The sequence below is a fragment of the Oncorhynchus gorbuscha genome, linkage group LG11 (genome assembly GCF_021184085.1).
Source record: "Oncorhynchus gorbuscha isolate QuinsamMale2020 ecotype Even-year linkage group LG11, OgorEven_v1.0, whole genome shotgun sequence".
Taxonomy (NCBI): domain Eukaryota; kingdom Metazoa; phylum Chordata; class Actinopteri; order Salmoniformes; family Salmonidae; genus Oncorhynchus; species Oncorhynchus gorbuscha.
The window spans coordinates 81,419,130-81,438,604 of record NC_060183.1 but is presented as its reverse complement, the minus strand read 5'-3'; the positions used below and the strand labels follow the sequence as shown (position 1 = coordinate 81,438,604).

The window sequence follows — 19,475 nt, the reverse complement described above, 5'->3', positions numbered from 1 at the left end:
ATGAACAAAACAAAGTACAGAGAGATCCTTGATGAAAACCTGCTCCAGAGCGCTCAGCACCTCAGACTGGGGCAAAGGTTCACCTTCCAACAGGACAACTACCCATAAGCACACAGCCAAGACAATGCAGGAGTGGTTTTGGGACAAGCCTCTGAGTGGCCCAGCCAGAGCCCGGGCTGGAACCCATTCAACTGTGGTCCTTCTGTAGCTCAGTTGGTAGAGCATGGCGCTTGTAACGCCAGGGTAGTGGGTTCGATCCCCGGGACCACCCATACGTAGAATGTATGCACACATGACTGTAAGTCGCTTTGGATAAAAGCGTCTGCTAAATGGCATATATTATTATTATTATATTAACTGTGACAGAGCTTGTGAGGATCTGCAGAGAGGAATGGGAGAAACTCCCCAAGCTTGTAGTGTCACACCCAAGAAGAGTTGAGGCTGTAATCGCTGCCAAAGGCGCTTCAACAAAGTACCGAGTAAAGGGTCTGAATACTTAAGGAAATTTAATATTTTTGTGATGTCATTAGTGGGTATTGTGATGTCATTAGTGGGTATTGTGATGTCATTAGGGGGTATTGTGATGTCATTAGGGGGTATTGTGATGTCATTAGGGGGTATTGTGATGTCATTGGGGGGTATTGTGATGTCATTGGGGGGTATTGTGATGTCACTAGGGGGTATTGTGATGTCACTAGGGGGTATTGTGATGTCACTAGTGGGTATTGTGATGTCATTAGGGGTATTGTGATGTCATTAGGGGGTATTGTGATGTCATTAGGGGGTATTGTGATGTCATTGTAACTGTTTGGTTTTTTTTCTTTTACATTTGTAAAGATGTCTAAAAACCTGTTTATTGTGTGTAGACTGATGACTGTAAATTAATAATTTAATACATTTAAGAATCAGGCCGTAACGTAACAATGTGAAAAACGTCAAGGGATCTGAAGACTTTCCCCAAATACACCGACGTGGGTCTGACACACACACACACACACACACACACACACACACACACACACACACACACACACACACACACACACACACACACACACACACACACACACACACACACACACACACACACACACACACACACACACACACACACACACACACACACACACACGGACTGTAAGCTCTCCTCCGTGAAAACCAGCCCCGTCGCGGACCAGGATGTCTTGCTCCCAGACAGACTAAACAACTTCCTCGCTTTGAGGACAATACAGTGCCACTGACACGACTCGCTACCAAAAAACTCTCCTTCACTGCAGCTGACGTGAGTAAGATATTTAAACGTGTTAACCCTCGCAAGGTTGCCGACCCAGACGGCATCCCCAGCCACGTCCTCAGAGCATGCACAGTCCAGCTGGCTGGTGTGTTTACGGACATATTCAATCTCTCCCTACCTCAATCTGCTGTCCCCACTTGCGTCAAGAGGGCCAGCATTGTTCCTGTTCCCAAGAAAGCTAAGGTAACTGAACTAAATGACCTTCGCCCCGTAGCACTCACCTCTGTCATCATGAAGTGCTTTCAGAGACTAGTCAAGGATCATATCACCTCTACCCTGCCTGACACCCGTAGACCCACTTCAATTTGAATACCACGCCAACAGATCCACTGACGATGCAATCACCATCGCACTGCACACTGCCCTACCCCATCTGCCCTATCCCATCTGCCCCATCCCATCTGCCCCATCCCATCTGCCCCATCCCACCTGCCCCATCCCACCTGCCCTATCCCATCTGCCCTATCCCATCTGCCCTATCCCATCTGCCCTATCCCATCTGAACAAGAGGGATACCTATGTAAGAATGCTGTTCATTGACTACAACTCAGCTTTCAACACCATAGTACCTTCCAAGCTCGTCATTATGCTGGAGGCATGCTCTGAACCCCGCCCTGTGCAACTGGGTCCTGGACTTCCTGACAGGCTGCCCCCAGGTGGTGAGGGTAGGTTACAACACCTCCACTTCGCTGATCCTCAACACAGGGACCGCACAAGGGTGCGTTCTCAGCTCTCTCCTGTACTCCCTGTTCACCCATGACTGCGTGGCCATGCACACCTCCATCTCAATCATCAAGTCTGCAGACGACATAACAGTAGTAGGCTTGATTACCAACAACGACGAGATGGCCTACAGGGAGGTGGTGAGGAACCTGGGAGTGTGGTGTCAGGAAAATAACCTCTCACTCAACGTCAACAAAACAAAAGGAGCTGATCACGGACTTCAGGAAACAGCAGAGGGAGCAGCCCCCCCATCCACGGGACAGTAGTGGAGAAGGTGAAAAGTTAAGTTCCTCTGCGTACACATCATGGACAAACTGAAATGGTCCACCCACACAAACAGTGTGGTGAAGAGGGCACAACAGCGCCTCTTCAACCTCAGGAGGCTGAAGAAATTTGGCTTGGCACCTGAAACCCTCACAAACGTTTACAGATGCACATTTGAGAGCACCCTGTCGGGCTGTATCACCGCCTGGTATGGCAATTGCACCGCCCGAAACCGCAGGGTTCTCCAGAGGGTGGTGCGGTCTGCCCAACACACATCACCGGGGGCAAACTACCTGCCCTCCAGGACATCTACAGCACCCGATGCCACAGGAAGGCCAAAAAGATCAAGGACAACAACCACCTGAGCCACTGCCTGCTCACCCCACTATCATCCTGAAGGCGGGGTCAGTACAGGTGCATCAAAGCTGGCACCGAGAGACTGAAAAACAGCTTCTACCTCAAGGCCGTCAGACTGTTTAATAGCCATCACTAGCACATTAGAGGCTGCTGCCCGATATACATAGACTTGACTGTGCAGAGGGCACTGGCCACTTCAATAATGGAACACAAGTCACTTCAATAATGTTCACATATTTTGCTTTATTTTATTTACATTACTTTATTCTATTCTATTGGATTTTAGTCTATGCCGCTCTGACATCGCTCGTCCTAATATTTAGAAGTTCTTAATTCCAATCCTTTACTTTAGATTTGTGTGTATTGTTGTGAAATAATCAGGCCTCTCCAGGAACACAGCCTCTCTGATGGTCTGCTAGGTAATCAGGCCTCTCCAGGAACACAGCCTTTCTGTTGGTCTGCTAGGTAATCAGGCCTCTCCAGGAACACAGCCTCTCTGTTGGTCTGCTAGGTAATCAGGCCTCTCCAGGAACACAGCCTCTCTGTTGGTCTGCTAGGTAATCAGGCCTCTCCAGGAACACAGCCTTTCTGTTGGTCTGCTAGGTAATCAGGCCTCTCCAGGAACACAGCCTCTGTTGGTCTGCTAGGTAATCAGGCCTCTCCAGGAACACAGCCTTTCTGTTGGTCTGCTAGGTAATCAGGCCTCTCCAGGAACACAGCCTCTCTGATGGTCTGCTAGGTAATCAGGCCTCTCCAGGAACACAGCCTCTCTGATGGTCTGCTAGGTAATCAGGCCTCTCCAGGAACACAGCCTTTCTGTTGGTCTGCTAGGTAATCAGGCCTCTCCAGGAACACAGCCTTTCTGTTGGTCTGCTAGGTAATCAGGCCTCTCCAGGAACACAGCCTTTCTGATGGTCTGCTAGGTAATCAGGCCTCTCCAGGAACACAGCCTTTCTGTTGGTCTGCTAGGTAATCAGGCCTCTCCAGGAACACAGCCTTTCTGTTGGTCTGCTAGGTAATCAGGCCTCTCCAGGAACACAGCCTTTCTGTTGGTCTGCTAGGTAATCAGGCCTCTCCAGGAACACAGCCTTTCTGTTGGTCTGCTAGGTAATCAGGCCTCTCCAGGAACACAGCCTTTCTGTTGGTCTGCTAGGTAATCAGGCCTCTCCAGGAACACAGCCTTTCTGTTGGTCTGCTAGGTAATCAGGCCTCTCCAGGAACACAGCCTTTCTGTTGGTCTGCTAGGTAATCAGGCCTCTCCAGGAACACAGCCTTTCTGTTGGTCTGCTAGGTAATCAGGCCTCTCCAGGAACACAGCCTCTCTGATGGTCTGCTAGGTAATCAGGCCTCTCCAGGAACACAGCCTTTCTGTTGGTCTGCTAGGTAATCAGGCCTCTCCAGGAACACAGCCTCTCTGATGGTCTGCTAGGTAATCAGGCCTCTCCAGGAACACAGCCTTTCTGATGGTCTGCTAGGTAATCAGGCCTCTCCAGGAACACAGCCTCTCTGTTGGTCTGCTAGGTAATCAGGCCTCTCCAGGAACACAGCCTTTCTGATGGTCTGCTAGGTAATCAGGCCTCTCCAGGAACACAGCCTTTCTGATGGTCTGCTAGGTAATCAGGCCTCTCCAGGAACACAGCCTTTCTGATGGTCTGCTAGGTAATCAGGCCTCTCCAGGAACACAGCCTCTCTGATGGTCTGCTAGGTAATCAGGCCTCTCCAGGAACACCCAGTCTGTTTCCCCACCACCATCAATGTACTATTGAGCCTTATGTGTCCCAGTCTCAGCCTTGTGACTACACTTTCCTCCCTTCTCTCTCGGCCCGAGGACCTCCCTGACCCCACCTTTTCCTGGATCTTATACGTCTTCCCTTACTCTCCCTGTTCCACAACTCTTATACGTCTTCCCTTACTCTCCCTGTTCCACAACTCTTATACGTCTTCCCTTACTCTGTTTATTCATCACCCTCTTATCTTACATTGATTCCCCCCACCCCTCGGTGCCCAGGCACAGGTTAGTGGTGTGTGTGTGTGTGCGTGTGTTTACCTGGCACTTGCCCGTGCGAACATCATAAAGGGCCACTGAACCCTGGCGGGCCCCCACGGCAATACGGTGACTCCGGTCGCAGTATCCCACCATGTAGAACCTGAACAGAATCGAAACACAGAACACAGAGGTCAGGGCTCATTCGTCACATGGCATCGGCCACCGTGGGTCGACCCTTGACCCCTACAAACCCACAAGGGGTCGAACCCTTTCCCCCGAATCAACATTAAAAGTAAAGAGGCAACGACTCTCTCTCTCTAAGGTCTTGTTAGTAACACTATCAGTACATCAATCGGTACAGATGGAAGAGCGAGATCGCCACCAACGCCACCAGCCATTCACTGTTCTGTTACAAAACTCAAAATGGCTGCATGGAGGAGAGGATGTAAAATGGCGGAGTAAAGCTGTGCTTTAGTCATGGGCCGTCATGGCCTTCTGCCGTCATGGCCGTCACCTCCCACTTTCATGGCCTCCCGCTGTCATGGCCTCCCGCCGTCATGGCCGTCGCCTCCCGCCGTCATGGCCGTCGCCTCCCGCCGTCATGGCCGTCGCCTCCAGCTGTCATGGCCTCCCGCCGTCATGGCCGTCGACTCCCGCCGTCATGGCCGCCGCCTCCTGCCATGGCCGCCGCCTCCTGCCATGGCCGCCGCCTCCCGCTGTCATGGCCGCCGCCTTCTGCCATGGCCGCCGCCTTCTGTCCATGGCCGCCGCCTTCTGCCATGGCCGCCGCCTTCTGTCATGGCCGCCGCCTTCTGTCATGGCCGCCGCCTTCTGCCATTTCTCCATGAAGGTTTATATTTAGCTGACAAATGAACGACCATTTCAGTTGTTCATTTTCCTACTATTATAAATATCAGAATTAAAAAGGAACAACTCGTCTCTATTACAGCAGCAATGTGCTCCAGAAAACATACCTGTGATGATTATTTTAAATTTTACCTTTATTTAACGAGGCAAGTCAGTTAAGAACAAATTCTTATTTTCAATGATGGCCTAGGAACAGTGGGTTAACTGCCTTGTTCAGGGGCAGAACGACAGATTTGTACCTTGTCAACTCGGGGATTTGATCTTGCAACTTTCGGTTACTAGTCCAACACTCTAACCACTAGGCTACCAGCCCTGGAAGTACCTTACTGAAGGTACTTCATGTTGTACAATGCATTGCATCACCTAGGATTAAGCATCAATGATATGTCTATGACAGTACGCAGCAGAGGACAGGGAACGAGGACAGGGAACGAGGACAGAGAACGAGGACAGGGAACGAGGACAGGGAACGAGGACAGGGAACGAGGACAGGGAACGAGGACTGGGAACGAGGACTGGGAACGAGGACTGGGAACGAGGACTGGGAACGAGGACTGGGAACGAGGACTGGGAACGAGGACTGGGAACGAGGACTGGGAACGAGGACTGGGAACGAGGACTGGGAACGAGGACTGGGAACGAGGACTGGGAACGAAGACTGGGAACGAAGACTGGGAATGAGGACTGGGAACGAGGACTGGGAACGAGGACTGGGAACGAGGACATGGAACGAGGACATGGAACGAGGACATGGAACGAGGACATGGAACGAGGACATGGAACGAGGACATGGAACGAGGACATGGAACGAGGACATGGAACGAGGACATGGAACGAGGACATGGAACGAGGACATGATTACTCACTTGCAAATAGCAGGGAAACACTCATTGAGGCCTTTCTTCTTCACCAGAGAGCCTTCGATGCAGTACATGATGATGTCCATTACCTAGAGGAAGGAAGAAGAGAGAAATACCCAGCAATAACCACCTGTCCAAACATTTACATTTACATTTAAGTCCCCATCCAGTCACCTCAAACTAGAGCAACTAAAACATGTTTCTCATGGTGCTGCCATTCATTGTAAACTAATTAACAGTTAAATAAAGTTGAAGCATGTGGTTGTGGAGAGACCAGGTCTTGGACTGCAAGTCGTACCTCGACCAGCAGGTCCACGACGTCAGTCGGCATCTTCTCAATGAGGATATCTATGACCCTGATGATCTCAGTCTTGGCTCGGCCCAGAGAGGTGGTGTGGACATTCTGCTGTGACTGGGAGTTAGCCTGCATGGCTGTGTGTCTGTGAACCTAACATATAGGGTACAAAAAACGTTAAGGAGGTTAGGAGGAAGAGGTTAGGGGGAAGAGGTTAGGGGGAAGAGGTTAGGGGGAAGAGGTTAGGGGGAAGAGGTTAGGGGGAAGAGGTTAGGGGGAAGAGGTTAGGGGGAAGAGGTTAGGGGAAGAGGTTAGGGGGAAGAGGTTAGGGGAGGTTAGGGGGAAGAGGTTAGGGGAAGAGGTTAGGGGGAAGAGGTTAGGGGGAAGAGGTTAGGGGAAGAGGTTAGGGGGAAGAGGTTAGGGGGAAGAGGTTAGGGGGAAGAGGTTAGGGTAGGGGGAAGAAGTTAGGGGTAGGGGAAGAAGTTAGGGTAGGGGGAAGAAGTTAGGAGTAGGGGGAAGAAGTTAGGAGTAGGGGGAAGAGGTTAGGGGAAGAGGTTAGGGGGAAGCGGTAGGGGGAAGAGGTTAGGGGGAAGGAGGGGGAAGAGGTTAGGAGTAGGGGGAAGAGGTTAGGAGTAGGGGAAGAGGTTAGGAGTAGGGGGAAGGAGGGGGAAGAGGTTAGGAGTAGGGGGAAGAGGTTAGGAGTAGGGGGAAGAAGTTAGGAGTAGGGGAAGAGGTTAGGGGTAGGGGGAAGAGGTTAGGGGGAAGAGATTAGGGGAAGAGGTTAGGGGTAAGGGGAAGAGGTTAGGGGGTAGGGGAAGAGGTTAGGAGTAGGGGGAAGAGGGGGAAGAGGTTAGGAGTAGGGGGAAGAGGTTAGGGAGTAGGGGGAAGAAGTTAGGAGTAGGGGGAAGAGGTTAGGGGTAGGGGGAAGAGGTTAGGGGTAGGGGGAAGAGGTTAGGGGTAGGGGGAGAGGTTAGGGGTAGGGGGAAGAGGTTAGGGTAGGGGGGAGAGGTTAGGGGTAGGGGGGAGAGGTTAGGGGGAAGAGGTTAGGGGGAAGAGGTTAGGGGGAAGAGGTTAGGGGAAGAGGAAGAGGTTAGGGGGAAGAGGAAGAGGTTAGGGGGAAGAGGTTAGGGGAAGAGGAAGAGGTTAGGGGAAGAGGTTAGGGGAAGAGGAAGAGGTTAGGGGGAAGAGGTTAGGGGAAGAGGTTAGGGGGAAGAGGTTAGGGGAAGAGGTTAGGGGAAGAGGTTAGGGGAAGAGGTTAGGGGGAAGAGGTTAGGGAAGAGGTTAGGGGGAAGAGGTTAGGGGGAAGAGGTTAGGGGAAGAGGTTAGGGGGAAGAGGTTAGGGGGAAGAGGTTAGGGGGAAGAGGTTAGGGGAAGAGGTTAGGGGGAAGAGGTTAGGGGGAAGAGGTTAGGGGTAGGGGGAAGAAGTTAGGGGTAGGGGGAAGAAGTTAGAGTAGGGGGAAGAGGTTAGGGGGAAGAGGTTAGGGGGAAGCGGTTAGGGGGAAGAGGTTAGGGGAAGCGGTTAGGGGGAAGAGGTTAGGAGTAGGGGGAAGAGGTTAGGAGTAGGGGAAGAGGTTAGGAGTAGGGGGAAGCGGTTAGGGGAAGAGGTTAGGAGTAGGGGGAAGAGGTTAGAGTAGGGGGAAGAAGTTAGGAGTAGGGGGAAGAGGTTAGGGTAGGGGGAAGAGGTTAGGGGAAGGGTTAGGGGAAGAGGTTAGGGGTAAGGGGAAGAGGTTAGGGGTAGGGGGAAGAGGTTAGGGGTAGGGGGAAGAGGTTAGGAGTAGGGGGAAGAGGGGGAAGAGGTTAGGAGTAGGGGGAAGAGGTTAGGAGTAGGGGAAGAAGTTAGGGGAAAGGGGGGAAAGAGGTTAGGGGTAGGGGGAAGAGGTTAGGGGTAGGGGGAAGAGGTTAGGGGTAGGGGGAAGAGGTTAGGGGGTAGGGGGGAGAGGTTAGGGGTAGGGGGGAGAGGTTAGGGGGGGGGAGAGGTTAGGGGGAAGAGGTTAGGGGAAGAGGAAGAGGTTAAGAGGTTAGGGGGAAGAGGTTAGGGGGAAGAGGTTAGGGGAAGAGGTTAGGGGGAAGAGGTTAGGGGGAAGAGGTTAAGGGGAAGAGGTTAGGGGGAAGAGGTTAGGGGTAAGGGGAAGAGGTTAGGGTAGGGGGAAGAGGTTAGGGGTAGGGGGAGAGGTTAGGGGTAGGGGGGAGAGGTTAGGGGGAAGAGGTTAGGGGGAAGAGGTTAGGGGGAAGAGGAAGAGGTTAGGGGGAAGAGGTTAGGGGGAAGAGGTTAGGGGGAAGAGGTTAGGGGGAAGAGGTTAGGGGGAAGAGGTTAGGGGGAAGAGGTTAGGGTAGGGGGAAGAAGTTAGGGGTAGGGGGAAGAGGTTAGGGTTAGGAGGAAGAGGTTAGGGTAGGAGGAAGAGGTTAGGGGTAGGAGGAAGAGGTTAGGGGTAGGAGGAAGAGGTTAGGGGTAGGAGGAAGAGGTGAGGGGGAAGAAGTTAGGGGTAGGGGAAGAAGTTAGGGGTAGGGGGAAGAGGTTAGGGGTAGGGGGAAGAGGTTAGGGGAAGAGATTAGGGGGAAGAGGTTAGGGTAGGGAAGAGGTTAGGGGTAGGAGGAAGAGGTGAGGGGGAAGAATTTAGGGGTAGGGGGAAGAAGTTAGGGGTAGGGGGAAGAGGTTAGGGGTAGGGGAAGAGGTTAGGGGGAAGAGGTTAGGGGAAGAGGTTAGGAGGAAGAGGTTAGGGGGAAGAGGTTAGGGGGAAGAGGTTAGGGGGAAGAGGTTAGGGAGAAGAGGTTAGGGGGAAGAGGTTAGGGGGAAGAGGTTAGGGGAAGAAGGGGGAAGAGGTTAGGGGGAAGAGGTTAGGGGGAAGAGGTTAGGGGGAAGAGGTTAGGGGGAAGAGGTTAGGGGGAAGAGGAAGAGGTTAGGGGGAAGAGGTTAGGGGGAAGAGGTTAGGGGGAAGAGGTTAGGGGGAAGAGGTTAGGGGGAAGAGGTTAGGGGAAGAGGTTAGGGGGAAGAGGTTAGGGGGAAGAGATTAGGGGGAAGAGGTTAGGGGGAAGAGGTTAGGGGAAGAGGTTAGGGGAAGAGGTTAGGGGAAGAGGTTAGGGGGAAGAGGTTAGGGGGAAGAGGTTAGGGGGAAAGAGGTTAGGGGAAGAGGTTAGGGAAGAGGTTAGGGGAAGAGGTTAGGGGGGGGAAGAAGTTAGGGGTAGGGGGAAGAAGTTAGGTTAGGGGGAAGAAGTTAGGAGTAGGGGGAAGAAGTTAGGAGTAGGGGAAGAGGTTAGGGGGAAGAGGTTAGGGGAAGCGGTTAGGGGGAAGAGGTTAGGGGGAAGGTTAGGGGGAAGAGGTTAGGAGTAGGGGGAAGAGGTTAGGGTAGGGGGAAGAGGTTAGGAGTAGGGGGAAGAGGTTAGGGGGAAGAGGTTAGGAGTAGGGGAAGAGGTTAGGAGTAGGGGAAGAAGTTAGGAGTAGGGGGAAGAGGTTAGGGTAGGGGGAAGAGGTTAGGGGGAAGGGTTAGGGGGAAGAGGTTAGGGGTAAGGGGAAGAGGTTAGGGTAGGGGAAGAGGTTAGGAGTAGGGGAAGGGTTAGGGGGAAGAGGTTAGGGTAGGGGAAGAGGTTAGGAGTAGGGGAAGAAGTTAGGAGTAGGGGGAAGAGGTTAGGGGTAGGGGAAGAGGTTAGGGGTAGGGGGAAGAGGTTAGGGGTAGGGGGAGAGGTTAGGGGTAGGGGGAGAAGAGGAGGTTAGGGGGGGAAGAGGTTAGGGGGGAGAGGTTAGGGGGAAGGGTTAGGGGGAAGAGGTTAGGGGGAAGAGGTTAGGGGGAAGAGGTTAGGGGGAAGAGGTTAGGGAAAGAGGTTAGGGGAAGAGGTTAGGGGGAAGAGGAAGAGGTTAGGGGAAGAGGTTAGGGGGAAGAGGTTAGGGGAAGAGGTTAGGGGGAAGAGGTTAGGGGAAGAGGTTAGGGGAAGAGGTTAGGGGGAAGAGGTTAGGGGGAAGAGGTTAGGGGGAAGAGGTTAGGGGGAAGAGGTTAGGGGAAGAGGTTAGGGGGAAGAGGTTAGGGGGAAGAGGTTAGGGGAAGAGGTTAGGGGAAGAGGTTAGGGGAGGTTAGGGGAAGAAGTTAGGTTAGGGGAAGAGGAGTAGGGGGAAGAGGTTAGGTAGGGGGAAGAGGTTAGGGGAAGAAGAGGAGTTAGGTTAGGGGGAAGAAGTTAGGAGTAGGGGAAGAAGGGGGAAGAGTTAGGGGGAAGAGGTTAGGGGGAAGAGGTTAGGGGAAGAGGTTAGGGGGAAGAGGTTAGGAGGGGGAAGAGGTTAGGAGTAGGGGGAAGAGGTTAGGGGGGAAGCGGTTAGGGGGAAGAGGTTAGGAGTAGGGGGAAGAGGTTAGGAGTAGGGGGAAGAAGTTAGGAGTAGGGGGAAGAGGTTAGGGGTAGGGGGAAGAGGTTAGGGGTAGGGGGAAGAGGTTAGGGGAAGCGGTTAGGGGGAAGAGGTTAGGGGTAGGGGGAAGAGGTTAGGGTAGGGGGAAGAGGTTAGGAGTAGGGGGAAGCGGTTAGGGGGAAGAGGTTAGGAGTAGGGAAGAGGTTAGGAGTAGGGGAAGAGGTTAGGAGTAGGGGGGAAGAGGTTAGGGTAGGGGAAGAGGTTAGGGGTAGGGGGAAGAGGTTAGGGGTAGGGGGAAGAGGTTAGGGGGGGGAAGAGGTTAGGGGGGGGAGAAGGGGTAGGGGGAGAGGTTAGGGGGAAGAGGTTAGGGGGAAGAGGTTAGGGGGAAGAGGAAGAGGTTAGGGGGAAGAGGTTAGGGGGAGCGGTTAGGGGAAGAGGTTAGGGGAAGAGGTTAGGGGGAAGAGGTTAGGGGTAAGGGGAAGAGGTTAGGGGGAAGAGGTTAGGGGAAGAGGTTAGGGGTAGGGGAAGAGGTTAGGGGTAGGGGGAGAGGTTAGGGGTAGGGGGGAGAGGTTAGGGGGAAGAGGTTAGGGGGAAGAGGTTAGGGGAAGAGGAAGAGGTTAGGGGGAAGAGGTTAGGGGGAAGAGGTTAGGGGGAAGAGGTTAGGGGGAAGAGGTTAGGGGGAAGAGGTTAGGGGTAGGGGGAAGAAGTTAGGGGTAGGGGGAAGAGGTTAGGGTTAGGAGGAAGAGGTTAGGGGTAGGAGGAAGAGGTTAGGGGTAGGAGGAAGAGGTTAGGGGTAGGAGGAAGAGGTTAGGGGGTAGGAGGAAGAAGAAAGTTAGGGGTAGGGGGAAGAAGTTAGGGGTAGGGGGAAGAAGTTAGGGGTAGGGGGAAGAGGTTAGGGGTAGGGGGAAGAGGTTAGGGGGAAGAGATTAGGGGAAGAGGTTAGGGTAGGGGAAGAGGTTAGGGGTAGGAGGAAGAGGTGAGGGGGAAGAATTTAGGGTAGGGGGAAGAAGTTAGGGGTAGGGGGAAGAGGTTAGGGGTAGGGGGAAGAGGTTAGGGGGAAGAGATTAGGGGGAAGAGGTTAGGGGTAGGGGAAGAGGTTAGGGGGAGGAAGAGGTTAGGGGAAGAATTTAGGGGTAGGGGGAAGAGGTTAGGGGTAGGGGGAAGAGGTTAGGGGGAAGAGGTTAGGGGGAAGAGGTTAGGGAAGAGGTTAGGAGGAAGAGGTTAGGGGGAAGAGGTTAGGGGGAAGAGGTTAGGGGGAAGAGGTTAGGGAGAAGAGGTTAGGGGAAGAGGTTAGGGGGAAGAGGTTAGGGGGAAGAGGTTAGGGGGAAGAGGTTAGGGGGAAGAGATTAGGGGAAGAGGTTAGGGGGAAGAGGTTAGGGGGAAGAGGTTAGGGGGAAGAGGTTAGGGGGAAGAGGTTAGGGGGAAGAGGTTAGGGAAGAGGTTAGGGGGTAGGGGGAGAAGTTAGGGGAAGAAGAAGTTAGAGTAGGGGAAGAGGTTAGGAGTAGGGGGAAGAAGTTAGGATTAGGGGGAAGAAGTTAGGATTAGGGGGAAGAAGTTAGGAGTAGGGGGAAGAGGTTAGGGGGAAGAAGAGGATTAGGGGGAAGAAGTTAGGATTAGGGGGAAGAAGTTAGGAGTAGGGGGAAGAGGTTAGGGGGAAGAGGTTAGGGGAAGAGGTTAGGGGAAGAGGTTAGGAGTAGGGGGAAGAGGTTAGGAGTAGGGGGAAGAGGTTAGGGTAGGGGGAAGAGGTTAGGGGGAAGAGGTTAGGGAGTAGGGGGAAGAGGTTAGGGGAAGAAGTTAGGAGGGGGGAAGAGGTTAGGGGGGGAAAGAGGTTAGGGGGAAGCGGTTAGGGGGAAGAGGTTAGGGGGAAGAGGTTAGGGGTAGGGGGAAGAGGTTAGGGGGAAGAGGTTAGGGGGAAGAGGTTAGGGGGAAGAGGTTAGGGGAAGAGGTTAGGGGGAAGAGGTTAGGGGGAAGAGGTTAGGGGGAAGAGGTTAGGGTAGGGGGAAGAAGTTAGGGGTAGGGGAAGAGGTTAGGGTTAGGAGGAATAGGTTAGGGGTAGGAGGAAGAGGTTAGGGTAGGAGGAAGAGGTTAGGGGTAGGAGGAAGAGGTTAGGGGTAGGAGGAAGAGGTGAGGGGGAAGAAGTTAGGGGTAGGGGGAAGAAGTTAGGGGTAGGGGGAAGAGGTTAGGGGTAGGGGGAAGAGGTTAGGGGAAGAGATTAGGGGGAAGAGGTTAGGGGTAGGGGAAGAGGTTAGGGGTAGGAGGAAGAGGTGAGGGGGAAGAGGTTAGGGGTAGGGGGAAGAAGTTAGGGGGGGGGAAGAGGTTAGGGGTAGGGGGAAGAGGTTAGGGGGAAGAGATTAGGGGGAAGAGGTTAGGGGAAGAGGTTAGGGGGAAGAGGTTAGGGGGAAGAGGTTAGGGGGAAGAGGTTAGGGGAAGAGGTTAGGGGGAAGAGGTTAGGGGAAGAGGTTAGGGGTAGGGGGAAGAAGTTAGGAGTAGGGGGAAGAAGTTAGGGTAGGGGGAAGAGGTTAGGGGTAGGGGGAAGAGGTTAGGGGGAAGATTAGGGGAAGAGGTTAGGAGTAGGGGAAGAGGTTAGGTAGGGGGAAGAGGTTAGGAGTAGGGGAAGAGGTTAGGGGAAGAGGTTAGGAGTAGGGGGAAGAGGTTAGGGTAGGGGGAAGAAGTTAGGAGTAGGGGGAAGAGGTTAGGGTAGGGGGAAGAGGTTAGGGGAAGCGGTTAGGGGGAAGAGGTTAGGGGTAAGGGGAAGAGGTTAGGGGTAGGGGGAAGAGGTTAGGGGTAGGGGGAGAGGTTAGGGGTAGGGGGAGAGGTTAGGGGGAAGAGGTTAGGGGGAAGAGGTTAGGGGGAAGAGGTTAGGGGGAGGGGGAAGAGGTTAGGGGGAAGAGGTTAGGGGGAAGAGGAAGAGGTTAGGGGGAAGAGGTTAGGGGGAAGAGGTTAGGGGTAGGGGAAGAAGTTAGGGGTAGGGGGAAGAGGTTAGGGTTAGGAGGAATAGGTTAGGGGTAGGAGGAAGAGGTTAGGGGTAGGAGGAAGAGGTTAGGGGTAGGAGGAAGAGGTTAGGGGTAGGAGGAAGAGGTGAGGGGAAGAAGTTAGGGGTAGGGGGAAGAAGTTAGGGGTAGGGGGAAGAGGTTAGGGGTAGGGGGAAGTGGTTAGGGGGAAGAGATTAGGGGGAAGAGGTTAGGGGGGGAAGAGGTTAGGGGTAGGAGGAAGAGGTGAGGGGGAAGAGGTTAGGGGTAGGGGGAAGAAGTTAGGGGTAGGGGTAGGAGGAAGAGGTGAGGGGAAGAGGTTAGGGGTAGGGGGAAGAAGTTAGGGGTAGGAGGAAGAGGTTAGGGGTAGGGGGAACAAGTTAGGGGTAGGGGGAACAAGTTAGGGGTAGGGGGAACAAGTTAGGGTAGGGGGAAGAAGTTAGGGGTAGGGGGAACAAGTTAGGGGTAGGGGGAACAAGTTAGGGGTAGGGGGAACAAGTTAGGGTAGGGGGAACAAGTTAGGGGTAGGGGGAACAAGTTAGGGGTAGGGAGAACAAGTTAGGGGTAGGGGGAACAAGTTAGGGGTAGGGGGAACAAGTTAGGGGTAGGGGGAACAAGTTAGGGGTAGGGGGAACAAGTTAGGGGTAGGGGGAACAAGTTAGGGGTAGGGGGAACAAGTTAGGGGTAGGGGGAACAAGTTAGGGGTAGGGGGAACAAGTTAGGGGTAGGGGGAACAAGTTAGGGGTAGGGGGAAGAAGTTAGGGGTAGGGGGAAGAAGTTAGGGGTAGGGGGAAGAGGTTAGGGTTAGGAGGAAGAGGTTAGGGGTAGGAGGAAGAGGTTAGGGGTAGGAGGAAGAGGTTAGGGGTAGGAGGAAGAGGTTAGGGGTAGGAGGAAGAGGTGAGGGGGAAGAGGTTAGGGGTAGGGGGAAGAAGTTAGGGGTAGGGGGAAGAGGTTAGGGGTAGGGGGAAGAGGTTAGGGGAAGAGATTAGGGGGAAGAGGTTAGGGGTAGGGGAAGAGGTTAGGGGTAGGGGGAAGAGGTTAGGGGTAGGGGGAAGAGGTTAGGGGGAAGAGATTAGGGGGAAGAAGTTAGGGGTAAGGGGAAGAGGTTAGGGGTAGGGGGGAAGAGGTTAGGGGTAGGGGGAAGCGGTTAGGGGTAAGGGAAGAGATTAGGGGTATGGGGAAGAGATTAGGGGGAAGAGGTTAGGGGAAAGAAGTTAGGGGTAGGGGGAAGAAGTTAGGGGTAGGGGGAAGAGGTTAGGGGTAGGGGGAAGAGGTTAGGGGTAGGGGGAAGAGGTTAGGGGTAGGGGGAAGAGATTAGGGGGAAGAGGTTAGGGGTAGGGGGAAAAGGTTAGGGAAGGGTAGTAGGGTAGGGGTCAGGGGTTAGGGGGAAGGGTAAGGGGGTGAAGGGTAAGGGGTGAAGGGTAAGGGGGTGAAGGGTAAGGGGGTGAAGGGTAAGGGGGTGAAGGGGAGATGGGAGGAAATGAAGGGGAAGGGCGAAAGGAAGGGCAGGGTGGAGTGTGAAAGCAGAAAGGTAATGTACAGAGTAGCAGAGGTTCAGGGAAGATGACATGGAGACATGGAAAACAGGAGGTCAGGTCTCACCTCTCTGGCGATGGTTGTGATGAATGCCGGTGGTCTGGCTGTGGCGATGAGAGAGAGAGCATGACGTGCTGAGCGGGCCGAGTCGGCTGCTGGGTTGAGGGGCAGGCCCATTGTGATGCTAACCAGGCAGCCGGAGGGAGAGAGAGAAAGAGAGAGAGGAGGAGGGACAGAGAGGGAGGGAGAGAGAGAGGAGGAGGGAGAGAGGTAGAGAGAGGGAGGGAGAGAGGTAGAGAGAGGGAGGTAGAGAGAGAGGTAGAGAGAGGGAGGTAGAGAGAGAGGTAGAGAGAGAGGAGAGAGAGAGGTAGAGAGAGAAGGAGAGAGAGAGGGAGGAAGAGAGGGAGGTAGAGAAGAGAGAGAGAGGTAGAGAGGTAGAGAGAGAGACAGAGAGAGGTAGAGAGAGAGAGAGAGGTAGAGAGAGAGACAGAGAGAGAGAGAGAGAGAGAGAGAGAGAGAGAGAGAGAGAGAGAGAAGAGAGAGAGAGAGAGGAGATAGAGAGGGAGAGAGAGAAGAGAGAGAGGTAGAGAGAGGTAGAGAGAGGAGAGGTAGAGAGAGAGCGGGAGAGAGGTAGAGAGAGGTAGAGAGAGAGCGGGAGAGAGGGAAAGAAAGGAGGTGTTAGAAGTACATAGTAAACAGATTAGCCACAGTTTATAATGTCAGGCCAAGGTCAATGGGATCACTCACACTGCACTGGCATAATGGACTCTCACAATGCACCGTAATTAGGTCCTTCTCAAGGTGGCTCAGCGTCCGTCAGGCAGCATTGCACGCAGAGGCCGCTGCCTGCCACTCGGGCCCCTGGCACACGGGCCCCTGGCACACGGGCGGGCCCCTGCCACTAGCTAGCCTCGGAAATTGGGAATAGTTGTGGCATCTGTCTGAAATGGAGAGCGAGTGGCCCCCTTGTTAACAAATCATCTGAGCGAGTGGAGCGAGTGAATATGCATTAGGAGGGGGTTCGGGGCAGTGGGGGGAAGGGGAGCAGAGGGGGTTCGGGGCAGTGGGGGGAAGGGGAGCAGAGGGGGAAGGGGAGCAGAGGGGGTTCGGGGCAGTGGGGGAAGGGGAGCAGAGGGGGAAGGGGAGCAGAGGGGGAAGGGGAGCAGAGGGGTTCGGGGCAGTGGGGGGAAGGGGAGCAGAGGGGGGAAGGGGAGCAGAGGGGGAAAGGGGAGCAGAGGGGGAAGGGGAGCAGAGGGGGAAGGGGAGCAGAGGGGGTTCGGGGCAGTGGGGGGGAAGGGGAGCAGAGGGGGAAGGGGAGCAGAGGGGTGAAGGGGAGCAGAGGGGGAAGGGGAGCAGAGGGGGAAGGGGAGCAGAGGGGGAAGGGGAGCAGAGGGGGAAGGGGAGCAGAGGGGGAAGGGGAGCAGAGGGGGAAGGGGAGCAGAGGGGGAAGGGGAGCAGAGGGGTGAAGGGGAGCAGAGGGGGAAGGGGAGCAGAGGGGTGAACCACTTCAAAAGGCCGGGCTTATTGTGAGTGGAAGGCTACGCTGCCCTCTTCTTTAGAAACGCAGCTAAAGGGCCTCCAGCACCAACCCCTGTCCTCGCCCCCCCCCACATCAGACACGTTCCCAGCCCCCAGCCCTTCCCCATCCGCCCAGTCTCCCCTCCAGGCCTGCACCGGCCTCATCCAAGGCCCCCACCCCCCACCCATCAACACACGGCCCAGTGCACTAGTGTTCCCCTCAGCGGGTCGACTGTGGCCTGGACTCATGGTCAAACAGCACAAGGTTAAACAACCCGTATACAACAGACGCACAGCACCGTAAGAGACGAGGGGGGAAAACAGCTAAGAAACCGTTTGGTCTGTAGTTTATGACCATGATGGTCCATACAGCCAGTTACAGTTCGTCTGGTTCGTGATGAATACACAACAACGGCAACACGGACAGTTAACATAAGGAACTGTTTTAAAAAACGCCAGGGATCATTTAGCTGTTTTGATATGGAATTTTAGGAAAATATATACTACAATAGCCCATAGACAAGCATTGAATAACACATTCATTATATATATATATATATATTCATTATATGGCAAATCATGAGGAATAAGGTTCTGAAGTGTCTGTCCTATATTTAGGAAACTACATGACCAAAAGTATGGGCTCGTTGAATATTTCCTTCCAAAATGATGGGTATTAATATGGAGTTGGTCCCCCCTTTGCTGCTACAACAGCCTCCACTCTTCTGGGAAGGCTTTCCACTAGATGTTGGACATTTCTGCTATAACAGCCTCCAGTCGTCTGGGAAGGCTTTCCACTAGATGTTGGAACATTGCTGTGGGGACTTGTTTCCATTCAGCCACTAGAGCATTAGTGAGGTCAGGCACTGTTGTTGGGCGATTAGGCCTGGCTCGCAGTCGGCGTTCCAATTCATCCCAAAGGTGCTCGATGATGTTTGATCAGGGTTGTGCTGGCCAAGTCAACGGGTGTGGCTGAAATTGCCAAATCCACTAATGTGAAATGGTGTCTACATACTTGTCCACTACACACACTGCGCCTTGCACACACTGCGCCTTGCACACACTGCGCCTTGCACACACTGCGCCTTGCACACACTGCGCCTTGCACACACTGCGCCTTGCACACACTGCGCCTTGCACACACTGCGCCTTGCACACACTGCGCCTTGCACACACTGCGCCTTGCACACACTGCGCCTTGCACACACTGCGCCTTGCACACACTGCGCCTTGCACACACTGCGCCTTGCACACACTGCGCCTTGCACACACTGCGCCTTACACACACTGCGCCTTACACACACTGCGCCTTACACACACTGCGCCTTACACACACTGCACACACTGCACCTTACACACACTGCGCCTTACACACACTGCACACACTGCGCCTTACACACACTGCACACACTGCACCTTACACACACTGCACACACTGCGCCTTACACACACTGCACACACTGCGCCTTACACACACTGCACACACTGCGCCTTACACACACTGCGCCTTACACACACTGCGCCTTACACACACTGCGCCTTACACACACGGCACACACTGCGCCTTACACACACTGTGCCTTACACACACTGCGCCTTACACACACTGCACACACTGCGCCTTACACACACTGCACCTTACACACACTGCGCCTTACACACACTGCACACACTGCGCCTTACACACACTGCACACACTGCGCCTTGAACACACTGCACCTTACACACACTGCGCCTTGCACACACTGCTCGGCAACAGACATGTACTCCTGAGGTGCTGACCCGTTTTACCCTCTACAACTACTGTGATTATTATTTGACCCAGCTGGTCATCTATGAACGTTTAAAAATCTTGAAGAACGATCTGGTCTTAGTGGCCATGTTCTGTTATAATCTCCACCCTGCACAGCCAGAAGAGGACTGGTCACCCCTCAAAGCCTGGTTCCTCTCTAGGTTTCTAATCTCCACCCGGCACAGCCAGAAGAGGACTGGTCACCCCTCAAAGCCTGGTTCCTCTCTAGGTTTCTAATCTCCACCCGGCACAGCCAGAAGAGGACTGGTCACCCCTCAAAGCCTGGTTCCTCTCTAGGTTTCTTCCTAGGTTCTGGCCTATCTAAGGAGTTTTTCCTAGCCACCGTGCTTCTACACCTGCAATGCTTGCTGTTTAGGGGGTTTTAGGCTGGGTTTCTGTACAGCACTTTGAGATATCATCTAATGTACGAAGGGCTATATAAATAAATACATTTGATTGATTCATTGACTACACTCACATTACTGCGGCCTAAACATAATTTAGGAGTGAAATCTTCATCTTAACAAATAACTTAATATATTCTGAACCTTTTAGATGTGTTCTCTACAATGGATGCCACCTACTGTAATCCCCAATAAGGACTTATTTTAAATAATAGAAGTTCAAAAAATAACATTATTTTAAAACATTTAAAAATCTAAAAAATGTTTTCTGAGACATTTCAC

At 53.6% G+C, this 19,475-nt stretch overlaps 1 protein-coding gene across 3 annotated transcripts in view; it reads right to left on the bottom strand.

The window, feature by feature from the left end:
• Window positions 1-19,475, bottom strand: part of LOC123989545 (WD repeat-containing protein 7) — a 366,883-nt gene that overhangs the window by 28,050 nt on the left and 319,358 nt on the right. For all 3 annotated transcript variants that reach the window (XM_046290631.1, XM_046290633.1, XM_046290632.1), the window contains 4 exons: window positions 15,546-15,663; window positions 6,651-6,800; window positions 6,359-6,441; window positions 4,686-4,785 (listed from right to left, as the gene is read on the bottom strand). In XM_046290631.1, the coding sequence (XP_046146587.1) occupies window positions 4,686-4,785; window positions 6,359-6,441; window positions 6,651-6,800; window positions 15,546-15,663 (451 nt within the window). The remainder of the gene's footprint in view (window positions 1-4,685; window positions 4,786-6,358; window positions 6,442-6,650; window positions 6,801-15,545; window positions 15,664-19,475) is intronic.